Source organism: Oryctolagus cuniculus, chromosome X, assembly GCF_964237555.1.
Source record: "Oryctolagus cuniculus chromosome X, mOryCun1.1, whole genome shotgun sequence".
In the NCBI taxonomy this organism is placed as follows: domain Eukaryota; kingdom Metazoa; phylum Chordata; class Mammalia; order Lagomorpha; family Leporidae; genus Oryctolagus; species Oryctolagus cuniculus.
In genome coordinates this window covers 37,681,593-37,694,464 of record NC_091453.1, presented here as the reverse complement: position 1 = coordinate 37,694,464, position 12,872 = coordinate 37,681,593, and the positions used below count along the sequence as shown (strand labels likewise).

Here is a 12,872-nt window from a genome sequence, read left to right as displayed (position 1 = left end):
ACTATTGAGTTGAGATCTCTCTTTTTTTTTTTTAAGATTTATTTTTTATTTATTTGAAATACAGAGTTACAGAGAGGTAGCGACAGAGCTCTTCCATCCACTGGTTTACTCCCTAAATGGTCACAATGGCCAGAGCTGAGCCAATTCTGAAGTAAGGAGCCAGGAGCTTCTTCCGGGTCTCCCACGTGGGTGCAGGGGCCCAAGGACTTGGGCCATCTTCTCCTGCTTTCTCAGGCGCATTAGCAGGGATGAGCGAGGTGGATCAGAAGTGGAGCAGCCAGGACTCAAACGCGTTCATATAGGATGCTGGCGCTATAGGCTGGGACTCCAGCACACTGCGCCACAATGCCTGCCCCAGTAATTGAGATCTTTACAGTAGAGAGATTTCCAGAGTAGAGTGTAACACCCATCATTACTTGAAAATATGTTTACTAGCCTGATTCTTTCCTCCTCTTCAGTGATTTGGGGGCTGATGTGAATTCATTTGGGGAAGCGTGTATCACAATGACCAGCTCAGTTTCATCTTTTTGCCTGGTGTTGACACAGAGAAAAATAGCTCTTATTTTCTTCAGTCTTTCTTTCTAACAGTTCATTTTTGCTTTAAGGGGATACTGCATCCAACCTAGGGAGTGCTGTTGATGAGCTTATGAGACATCAACCTACCCTCAAAACAGATGCAACAACTGCCATCATCAAGGTAGGAAGTGATAACATTGACCTAGTGCATGAGAGAACCATGTGGGGCTAGTTTTTAGAAAAAGTAGTCATTTTAGTTCAGATCTTACCAGAAGTTTCTGTTAACTTCAGCTCTTGTAGATCAAGAGTTATTTTTTTTTTATTTGAGGGAGTTAGAGAGAGACAAAGAGAGGTCTTCCATCCACTGGTTCACTCCCCAAATGGCCTTGATGGTCAGAGCTGAGCCGATCCAAAGCCAGGAACCAGGAGCTTCTTCTGAGTCCCCCATGTGTATGCAGAGGCCCAAGTTACTTGGGCCATCCTCTGCTGCTTTCCTAGGTGCATTAGGAGGCAGCTGGATCGGAAGTAGAGCAGCCAGGACTCATAGTAGCACCCATACGGGATGCCAGCACTGCAGGTCGGGGCTTTAACTGTCTGCTCTATAACACCTGCCCCTCGTATATATGATATTAACAGGCATCCAAGGCCTAACCTTTGTCTAGTCATACTTTTATTGATATTTTTAAAGATTTGTGTATTTGAAAGAGAGAGATCTTCCATCTGCTTCCACTCCCCAAATGGCCACAGTTGGGCCAAAGTCAAGAGCCAGGAGCTTCTTCCAGATCTCTCATGTGGGTGGCAGGGGCCCAAGCAGGCACATTGGCAGGGAGCCAGATCAGAAGTGGAGCAGTCAAGACTTGAATGTGTGCCTGTATGGTATGCTAGCATTGCAGACAGTAGCTTAACCTGCTGTGCCACAAGGCCTCAATAGTTTCTTGATCTTTACCCCCAACATTTCTTAATCCTGCCAGTTGCCATTTAGGCTTTGAAACTCACAACAATATGAGTTCCTGGTCCTTGGTTAAATAGACAGGAGTCAGATTTGTCAAGTCAGTCACTTAAACAATGATGTCTGAACTTTAACAAATTACTTAACTTTGCAAATTTCCTTTTTCTTGTTTGTAAAACGGAGTTAATGACTACATTCCCAGAATAGTGCAGATAACATGTATATAAAGTGTTACAGCAAATACATGGTATATCTTCAGTCATGTCCCCACTCCTTAATTGCTGATAAGTAATTTTATTTTCTCTTTCAGTTACTTGAAGAAATCTGTAATCTTGGAAGAGACCCTAAGTACATCTGTCAGAAGCCATCTATCCAGAAGGCAGACGGCACTGCCACTGCTCCTCCCCCAAGGTCTAATCATGCTGCAGAAGAAGCCTCTAGTGAGGATGAGGAGGAAGAGGAAGTGCAGGCCATGCAGAGCTTTAATTCTACACAGCAAAGTGAAACAGAGCCTAATCAACAGTAAGTGTTCGGAAGACAGATTGCATAGCCTCAGGATCTTGGGCCTGTTACTGTGTAAGTCTTAGTGTTTTTTTCATCTATAAAAGGTGAGAACATTACATTAGATAATTTTAAGGTTATTTCCGGCCCTAAGAATGTGTAGTTTTCCCTTTTTTCACCTGTGTGTGTTGTTTGTTTTGTATGTGATAAAATTGATTACATTATGAAGCTTCTTGGGACTGTTTGAGATTGAATCACAGTTCAGTAAATCAGGTTGACGGGCTTTGCACAGAGGACTTGTTTTCCCTTTGTTGATTTGATATTCCACATCATTGACTGCTTGATTGTTTCAAGAACATATGAAACATATCGTACTTTTTTATTTAAAAGGCAGAGAGACATGGAGAGCCAGAGAGCGCTCCCATCCACTATTCCCCATATGCTTGTGAGACCTAGGACTGGGCCAGGCCAAAGATAGGAGACTGGACCCCAGTCTAAGTCTTCCATGTGTGTGGCTTACCACTTGAGCCATTACCTGCTGCTTCCCAGGGTGTGCATTAGCAAGAAACTGGAAGCGGAACTGGGATCCAAACCCAGGTTCTCCAATAGTGACCTCTAGGCCAAATGCCTGGCCTGCATTGCTTTTTTTGAAGCATGTCTCCTAAAAACTTCTTAAGAGCTGCAGGTATTCATTGTGTTGTTGTTCATTTGATTATTTTCTGTTCCAGAAAATTAACTTTGGGGTATACTATAAATAACCAGGCATTGTATATTTTCCTTCTCATTTCTATTTGTTTATAAGCTTTGTTCTACGTAAGAACTGTCTACCAGGACTTGGGTAGGGGTATTTTAAAGCCTGGTGGTGTATACTCTACTAGGCTCTTTGAGCTTACAGTATTCACCTGCAGTTAATGAAATGTGACTTTATAGCTGTAACTCTTAATCACCTTTTTCAGAAGCAGGAGTGATCTTTCTGGACAGTCATACATTCACTCATTTATGCTGTTGTTTATAGATAAGTAGTTCTGAGAAAGGCATGAGCATTTTAGGCATGACTGTGAGTGGGTTTCAGTTGATGCAGATGGGCAGCTTGGGGCTTATGAAAAGATTAAGGTGGAGAAAAGATTGAGGTACAGGGGAAGGCCTCAATTGAAAATTAGTATGTCCTCTTGGAACTGCAGATGATAATGAACCTATTGTCATCAGTAATTTGGTGTGATATGAACAAGTGCATTGCTTCTGAGAGGGCAAACCTTACCTTCATTCTGTCAGCATTTTCTGTTTTCTTTAAAATGTTCTATTTCTGGGAAAAAAAAAAAAAAACAGACATCTTGAAAGAAAGCAAGACCTTTTTTTGTGAAGGAATTAGAGTCTTACTGCTTCCTTTGCCACACCCTTCATTGTCAGTGACCCTGCTGGTTGAGATTCCTTTTCCTGACTATAAATAAGAAAAGATTTCTCACACATGGGTGGTGGTGGTTGTAAGTCAATATGTGTGTATGAATCTGCATATAATTTATCTATCTGAACATTTTAAAGGCCTCTTAAATCTAATATGCCCAAAATTCAGTTTGTTGCAATAAATCAGCATTTTCTCCATAACCTTCATTTATTTATCATTAATTTATTTAGTTATTTGAAAGACAGACATGGGTTTCCTCTGCTGGTTCACTCCCCAGATGGCCACATTAGCCACTGGTAGACCAGGCCAAAGTCGGAGCTCAGAACTTAGCCCAGCTGGGGCCGGCGCCGTGGCTCACTTGGTTAATCCCTTGCCTGCAGCGCCAGCATCCCATTTAGGCACCGGGTTCTGGTCCCAGTTGCTCCTCTTCCATTCCAGCTCTCTGCTGTGGCCCGGGAGGGCAGTGGAGGATGGCCCAAGTGCTTGGGCGCCTGCACCTGCATGGGAGACCAGGAGGAAGCACCTGGCTCCTGGCTTTGTGCAGTGCTGGCTGTAGCGGCCATTTGGGGAGTGAACCAATGGAAGGAAGTCCTTTCTCTTTGTCTCTCTCTCTCTCTCTCACTGTCTAACTCTGCCTGTCCAAACAAAAAAAAGAACTCAGTCCAGCTGTCCCATGTCGGGTGCCAGACACACAAGTATTTCAGCCGTTACCTGCTGCCTCCCAAGGTGCTAGAACTGGGAGCAAAGCCAAAACTCAAAACCAGGCTCTCTGATATGGGGTGTTTGCATACCAAGCAGCACTGTCTTAACCATTGTGGATAGCTGTCACCTCCACAGCCTTCATTTCACCCACCATTCCTTTCTTTGGATATCCTTTATCACTTGTGTTCTGTCCACATTTATCCCACATTCCCAAATCATCTTACCAACTCCCTTTTTTCCCATCTGCCATATTCTAGCAAGGCCAACTCAAATATCTCATTTTTAGCCCATTATGTCCCATCATCCTACATAGAGGATGCCTATAAAGGCTTAAATTGAGCATAAATAAAACTTATAATAATTTTGAAATAAGTATCATATAATTGAAATATTTGGAATTGAAAAACTTGAGGCCGGCGCCGCGGCTCACTAGGCTAATCCTCCACCTAGCGGCACCGGCACACCGGGTTCTAGTCCCGGTTGGGGCGCCGGATTCTGTCCCGGTTGCCCCTCTTCCAGGCCAGCTCTCTGCTGTGGCCAGGGAGTGCAGTGGAGGATGGCCCGGATGCTTGGGCCCTGCACCCCATGGGAGACCAGGAAAAAGCACCTGGCTCCTGGCTCCTGCCATCGGATCAGCGCGGTGCGCCGGCCGCAGCGCGCCGGCCGCGGCGGCCATTGGAGGGTGAACCAACGGCAAAGGAAGACCTTTCTCTCTGTCTCTCTCTCTCACTGTCCACTCTGCCTGTCAAAAAACAAAAAACAAACAAAAAAAAAAACTTGAGATTCGACTGGGTTAAAGCAACTTTGCATTTGCAAAGTAGAAGTCAATCTTGTATTCTCCCAACAGTTTTGTGAAGATTATTTATATAAGCTAATGGCTTCTCTATGTTCCTCAAGGGCAGGGACATGGACTCATTCAGCAGTGTATCCCTATCTCTTATAATAAGTAATCAGTAAGTATTTATTTAATTGAATGAGTAAAGATCATATATCAAAGAACCCCTTAGACTAAAATGCCTGGAGAGCAATCTACATCTACAGCATTAGTATTCTGTTAGTATTCTACCATAGTGATAATTCAGATGTAGCTTCTAAGATGCAAAGGATTCTACTAGTTGCTCTACTTTAGTATCAGTGTTGTTCCACACTCTGCCCAGCATGGGCATAGGTGTTCATCACTACCTCATTCACATAATATTTTCAAGAATCCCCCACATGTTGATACATGTATATACTTTTTTCACTGTGCTGTCTTTAGAAGCCTAGAATTGAGTCACTAAGTGGATTATTAGGCTTGTGAGAAAAAGCAAGAGACTTATCGAAACTCGGGCTTCATTCTGCAGAGAAGGAAGAGAATTTTTTTACTCTTTTTATCGCAGGCAGTTATGGTAGTAGGTGTACACCTTCAGACAGTCTGGGGAATAGGCTTAGAAATATTTGGAATCTATCTCTTAAGTCTTGTCAGTCTCCTCCACTAAATCCAAAATTCTTCAGTGGAACCTCAAAACAAATTCCTGTTTCCCATGCCCTCATTCATTATCCGGTGATTTACACAGACACACACACACACACACACACACACACATTTTTCCCCAGGTTTTTTTTTTTTTATTGAGGTATAATGCCATTATAGTAAACTATTGATTTTAAGTTTTGAGTTTCCCCACCAAAAATGAGATACCTGCTTATATTACTTCTTTCATTGTATAATAATTTTTCCTTTTCAAGAACATTCTATAAATAAAATATCATATAAATGGAAGCTTCTATGTATATTATATCTGTTGTATATGTATATGCTTTCTTGGCTTCTTTCCTCATTGTGGTTTTGTTTTGTTTTTAAGATTCATTCCTATGGTCTCTTTCAGTGGCTTGTTACTTTTTGTTGTTGAGTCTATGAATATTGTGTTTATCCGTTCTCCTATTGATGGAATTTGGGTTTCTGAGTTGTTTTCCCCCTCTGGCCAAGGCAGTTCTCTTTCCCTTCTTTTTTCTAAACCAACAGCTGGTACTTAAAGTAATTGTGCTTATATATGATCTTGGGATTCATAATTTTGTGCTGGAGATGAGGAAGTTTAGCCAACATGGTCCACCCCAGATCCATGGAGTGCTGTCTTCATTCAGAAGTGTTCACACGAATAGTGCTAAATGCTTGTCTTCTGGCCTCTTTTTTTTTTCTGCCTTCTAAGTTATTCAAACCCAAAAAATTTGATACTGTTATAGATGAATATACTTGTAAGTACCCAGGATTTCTTTTTGGGGGCACCATAGTTCATTTTGTGGTTGATTCCATTTAGTGTTCCTAGCTTAACACTCACATCTCCTGAGCAACTTGAAAGAAATGGGTTATGTAAGTCCATGTGATCTTTGGAACGTGAATAGTAGTTGTCTGGGCTTTAAAGGCAATGGGTACAGAGAACCATCTCTTCCCTGGAAGTGGGAACCACTGATGAGAGGGCTCCTTTGCAAAAGGCAGCTGTCTTTTCTTGGGCTAGGAGGGAAGGTCATGTCCCCAACCCCCTTCAAAAGAAAAATATGATCTTTTGTCTTGTATGCTGTACTATGACACCAAATATGAAACTCTCCTTAACTTCTGATCAGTGGCTCCACCATCATAAATACATATATAAATTTGAGTTTGGGAATATGTATGTTTTGGGGAGGGCAAAAAGGAAGAAGTTTTTAACTAGGGTAAATCACTTTATTCATCATGAGAATGCAGTCTTTTATTGAAAGATGCTTTGGGCCAAAGTTTCAAATGAGATAAAGATTAGAATGATTTTTCTTGTAATCAGTTAGTAGGTAGAATATATTGAATTATTTTTAGTACCTATATATGGCTTCTTGGTCAGAGAGCCAAATGATGAGAATAGCCAGAAAAGTGGTTACTGAACCAATTTGTTCCTGCTTCGTATTGAGAACCACTATTGGTTTGCTTTCTTTTCTTGTTCTCCCCAACTTGCATCTAGCAAATGAAGGGAGCATATTACTCCCACTTATTACATTATTCAGGTTGTTTGTCTTTGAAATTTACCAAGAGGCAGGTGTCTCTTTGGGTTGGAGCCTCACCTGCACTTGTTGGCTGTTAGAGGTGGTCGTCTGGATTTTTCCTGGTGAAGTAAGGCCAAGTTGGGATGGATAATTGGTATAAATAACAGAGTGCTGCCATGTTTCTAAGGAGGAACTTTATAGTCAAGAAAAGGTCTGTGGTCTTCCCTTTGTACAAAGTTCTTCCCTACAGTTTTCATTGAGGATGTTTGCAACATCCTACCCAAACCCTAGTCCTGGATATTTGATCTCTGAAGCCATTCGTGTTACCTCTCCATCCCTTTGCTTGTTCAACATTTTGCTGTCAGATATTCTTGTGCCTGGAGAATCTTTATTCACATTTTTTCTTTCTCGGAGATGAAGACTTAGTTTGTTGCCTTCTTTTCTCCCCCTACCTACTTCTCACTTCTGTCTGCTCCTTTTCTCCACACCCCCATTCCCTGCCCTAATCTATTCCAAGGGCCTATCTCCAAAATGCTCCATTTTTCTACTTAAGTCTTACTCTTTCCCAGGGTTTATCTTTGAGATATATTTTGTTCATTTCAGTATACAAGTGGCTTTCAAAATTTCATGGAAAAATCTCATGCTATGAAAAAGCTATGCACAGATTTCAGTTTTTTGGTACTTACATAAACTTAACTTTTAATTCCATATTTCTATGATCTAATTATGGATTTTTGAACAAAACTCGATTCTATTTCCTACTTTCCATAAGTTTAAACTTGGTACAAGAACATGGTAAGATATTTATGTGTTTCTTTCTTTAGCTCCTTTCTTTAAGCAAATGTTAAAAGTCTTTGAATTTATTTTTAATATTTTCTTGTGGGCAAATCTTCCAACAGTACTTAGCCTGAGAGAGGGTAATTTTTCTATTATGGTATATACAGATGCTGAGATTTTGAAAGCTTCTCTTTTTTCCCTTTCTGCTTTCAAGCCTCATCAAGCTAGGCAAGCAATCTTGAGAATGAACTTCGGCTTTTTGTTTTTCTCCAGTATGTACATCTAAAGGCTAATGTACTGTGGGCCATGCCTAACTGAGAAAGGCTTGGAGTAGCACTGTCCCTTTCCTCACTTTGGTCTCTTGCACTGCTATTGTGAATTTCTGTGTAACTCATTCTTTTCTCCCTTGACAGGGTTGTTGGTACAGAGGAACGTATTCCTATTCCCCTCATGGATTACATCCTTAATGTGGTAAGATTCATTGTATGGCAAACTGAGTGAAGGGTGTGTGCTTTTCTGGAAAATGTGTGTGGTTATCAAAGGGTCTAATTATTTCCATATTTATATTTAGGCTCTTTTTAAAAATATATTTTATTTGAGAGGAAGAGAGACAGACAAACCTTCCATCTGCTTGTTTACTCTCCAAACGCTTGCAACAGACAGGGTTGGGCTAGTCAGAAGATTGACTCAATCCAGATCTCACACATGGGTGGTAGGGACTCAAGTACTTGAGCCATTATCTGCTGCTTCCCAGGGTGCACATTAGCATGAGGGTTGGTTGGAAGTTGAGGAGGCAGGACTTTAAGCAGCACTCTGTTGTGGGATGTGGGAGTCCCAGTGGGCTACTAAACTGAATTAAATGCCCACCCCCAGCTTGGGCTCTGTAAATGCAGAGGGGGAAATGTGCAGACCTTTTGTTTTTGTTCTGTGATGCTGGTTTGCCAAAGGCTAGCAGTCGTGCCTTCCTTTTTATTCCCAATTTTCTGTTCATTTTTACCATTCCCATTAGAATCCAAATAGGATGGAAGTGAGCTTTCCTACGCCAATCCAATATTTTCTGAATGTGTCCAGTATTTTTTTCCCATTACTTCCAATGTGGACTTTCCTTTTAACTTTATGAAAAATTCACAGGAAAAGGTGAAAAGTTTGTGTTTTCCCAAAATTGCATATCAATAAGGGACAGTCCACTTAGCACTTTTTCTTTGTTATTAAGCACTTCAGGACTTCCAGAGATGGTTTCTCTTGTGCCTATGTTTGGTTGCCCACATTTTTTTCCCTCGTACTCCTATAAACTGCTTCAGTTGGTTCAAATCACTCTTCCAGAGTTCCAGGTTTCCTTTGCATTAAAAAAAAAAGATTTATTTTCCTTTGGGGAGAAATGAACATATTATCATGCAAGAAGCACTAACTTATCATGTTAAGAAATTGGAAGAGAGGCTGTCGCTAATTCATAGTGAGGACCTGAGCAAGTCACTTGACTTCTCTGTGCCCTCAAATTATTTGATTGAAAAGGTAGTTTAGAAAGAACATGATTATTCTGTTTCCCAGGAATTTGTTAGAGTCTGTGTCATACACCTATCCCTGTTTGCCTGAGGTTTTGCTGTTCTATAACATCGTGATGTAACAACTACAATGCTACCTTTGTCCTTGCTCCAAGGTGGCCTTTTAGTTCCAAGTGTCAGGCTCTAACTTTTCTTAAAAAATTTTCATTACCTAGATGAAATTTGTGGAATCTATTCTGAGCAACAATACAACAGATGACCACTGCCAGGAATTTGTGAATCAGAAAGGACTCTTGCCTTTGGTTACCATTTTGGGTCTTCCCAATCTGCCCATTGACTTTCCCACATCTGCTGCCTGTCAGGCTGTTGCAGGTGTCTGCAAATCCATATTGGTAAGAAGCATTAGCCAAATATGTTCATTTCTTTGTAGAAATCAATTTTGTCATACTTCTGCATATATGTTTTTACTGTGGTCTCACCTACAGTTGAAAAATAATGACTAAATTTATATTATGTTATGAGTAAATTTTGTGACTAATATATATAGTGTGCCACATTATTTTTTATTGAGATGTCAAGATAATTTTTCTTTGTTCCTGAGTTTGGTATGTTGTTCTAAAATCATTTAGAGTTTATTGGAGAGAATAATATAGTATATATACAGGAAAGCTTTGTAGCTATGTTTTATTAGTGGGTTCTTTAAAATTTTTTATAGATACATATATTCTGGCATTTTTAGCCCTATATTTTTCCCTCTTTCATGTTTGATAGACACACAGATATATCCAAAATTATGTTGAAAAATGGAATGAAAGCTGCTTATTACGGTGGAAGAACCTTGAAATCCGTGCAAGTTTATTTATAATACACATTATTCTTGGACTTTTTGAAGACCCCTTGTATGCATGGATTTCAAAAATTTTTCATTCCCATTTTAAGGAACTTTTTTTCTTAATATTGGTTTATTTATTTTGGAAATCAGAATTAGAGAGAGAGAAATCTTCCATCCATTGATTCATTCCCCAGATGGCCACAACTGCCATGACTCAGCCAGGCTGAAGCCAGGGTCCTTGAGCTTCATCTGGGTCTCCCACATAAATGGCAGAACCCAAGTGCTTGGGCCGTTCTCCACTGCTTTTCCTAGGCCACTAGCAGGGAGCTGGATCAGAGTGGAGCAACTGAGACATGAACCAGCACTCATATGAGATGCTGGTGTCATAGGTTGTAGCTCTACCTGCTGCGCCACAACATCAGCCCCTCAATGAACTTTTTTTTTAACTGACTTCATATATTATTTTTAACATAATTGACCTGTAGTTCACTGTTGAATTCTTCTGAAAATGAATGTCCTTTATCTTACTTTTCTTTACTGGTTTTAACTAACATAACATGAAATATGATATCTTAACCATTTTGAAGTGTACTGTTCAGTCACATTGTAGTGTAACCAAACTCCAGAACTTTATTCATGCAGCAAAACTGAAGCTATTCATTAAAAAACTACTACTCATTCTTCCCTCCTTCCCTTGGCAGCTGTCATTCAAATTTCTGTCTAGATTTGTCTACAGTCTACAGTATGGAGGCACTTCTTTCTCCTTTTGTGACTAAGTTATTTCACTAAACATAATTGTGTCCTCAAAGTACATTCATTTTGTAGCATGTGTTAGAATTTGCTCCCTTTGTGAAGCTGGATAATATTTCATTGTATGTATAAACCAGTTTATCCATTCATCTGTTTATATGGATACTTGGGTTGCTTCTACCTTTTGGTGATTGTGAATAGTACTGCTATGAACACCAGTGTCCACATATCTCTTCATCATCTTGCTTTTAATTCTGTGGGGTATATAACTAGAAGTTGGATAGTTGGATCATATGGTCAGTCTATGTTTAGTTTTTGAAGAGCTACCAGTCTGTTTTCCGTAGCAGCTTTATCATTTTACATTCCACCAGCAATGCATAAGGGTTCTAGTTTCTCCAAATTCTCACCAATGCTTATCTATTGATTTTTTTTTTTTTTACCAATAGGCGTCATAGTGGGTATGAAGTGACATCTTATTTTAATTTTGACCTGTGTTTTCCTAATAATTACTGATGTTTAGTATCTTTTCAGCCATGTTTTTATCTCTTGAGAAAGGTCTGTTCAAGTCCTTTACTCATTTTGAAACAGGCTTTTTTGATTGTTGAGTTTTAGGACTTCTTTATAAATTCTGGACATTAATCCTTTATCAGATGCATGATTTGCAAATATTTTTCTCATTGTATGGATTGCCTTTTCACCTTGATGGTGTTCTTTTGCACACAAAAGTTTTAATTTCATTGAAGTCCATTTATCTTTTTTTTTTCTTTTGTTGCCTGTGCTTTTGGTGTCATATTCAAGAAATCATTGCCAAATCCAGTGTCATGCAGCTTCACCCTATGGTTTTCTTCTAGGAGTTGATGATTTTAGCACTTAAATTTAGGTCTTCTGTCCATTTTGAGTGAGTTTTTTTCATATGGTGTAAGATAAGGATCAACTTAATTCTTTCACATGTGACTATCCAGTTTTCCCAATACAAGACTTCTTCATTTAATGGTCTTGGCACTTTTGTTGAAAATCATTTGACCATAGATTGGTGAAGTTTTACTTTTGGCTTCTCTATTCTATACCATTGGTCTATAAATCTGTCTTCATACCAGTACCACTGTTTGGATTACTATAATTTTGTGATAAGGTTGAAAATCAGGAAAAGGGAGGTCTCTAAGTTTTTTCCTCAGGGTTGTTTTGGCAATTTTGGGTCACTTGAGATTTCCTATGAATGTTTGGAAGGGGTTTTTCTATTTCTACAGAAAACAAATGATAAATTGTCATTGGGATTTTGACAGTGAATGCTATTAAATCTGAAACTTTTATTGGCTGATTTGTGTAGTTACAAGTGATTCTGAAAAAGATATGCAGTTCCATATTGACTTTGAAAGATGCATAATTGTGACATAGCTTTTCAGTGTTCTGTTTTATTTTGCTCTTTGCAAATATTGAGTTAGATGATATTCATAAGAGATAAATGGAAAAAAACTGATCCATCTTTATCCTACCTCTAGGAGACACTGTAGAGGTTGGAATAGGTTTAAAGTCATTGGAAAACACATCGTTTTTCCTTTCCTTAGATTGCAAGCCATGGTTATTTTACTGTTAGATATTTTCTCTGGTTGGAAAGAAATCAAAAGGACCGTATAATCCACGGGTTGTCTAGGTGGTGCCTATCCCAGAATTGTTTCTTAGGAAGAAAAGAACACTGTAGTAGCAGTTTACTTCCATGCTTTTGAACCTTTCTTATCATTGCTTCCTACTGAACAAAATTTGGAATTAATCTTAAAGCATAATCTTTGCTATAAAGATATTCCAGTTTGGCCATCATGAGCATTTAAGTATGATTGGCTCAAGAAATTTGAAAGTAGTGTGTTTCTGTAGAAAGAGGTGTTGAGGTACATCATACCTGGATCATACTGTAGTTCTACCATGTCAGTGGCCATGACCATGTCAGAAATTTGG

The 12,872-nt window shown here is 39.5% G+C and overlaps 1 protein-coding gene across 47 annotated transcripts in view; it reads left to right on the top strand.

The window, feature by feature from the left end:
- The window catches only part of HUWE1 (HECT, UBA and WWE domain containing E3 ubiquitin protein ligase 1), a 144,381-nt gene that overhangs the window by 69,172 nt on the left and 62,337 nt on the right, over positions 1-12,872 (top strand). For all 47 annotated transcript variants that reach the window (XM_070067312.1, XM_070067310.1, XM_070067323.1 and 44 more), the window contains 4 exons: positions 606-697; positions 1,776-1,987; positions 8,252-8,309; positions 9,556-9,732. In XM_070067312.1, coding sequence (XP_069923413.1) covers positions 606-697; positions 1,776-1,987; positions 8,252-8,309; positions 9,556-9,732 — 539 coding nt within the window. The remainder of the gene's footprint in view (positions 1-605; positions 698-1,775; positions 1,988-8,251; positions 8,310-9,555; positions 9,733-12,872) is intronic.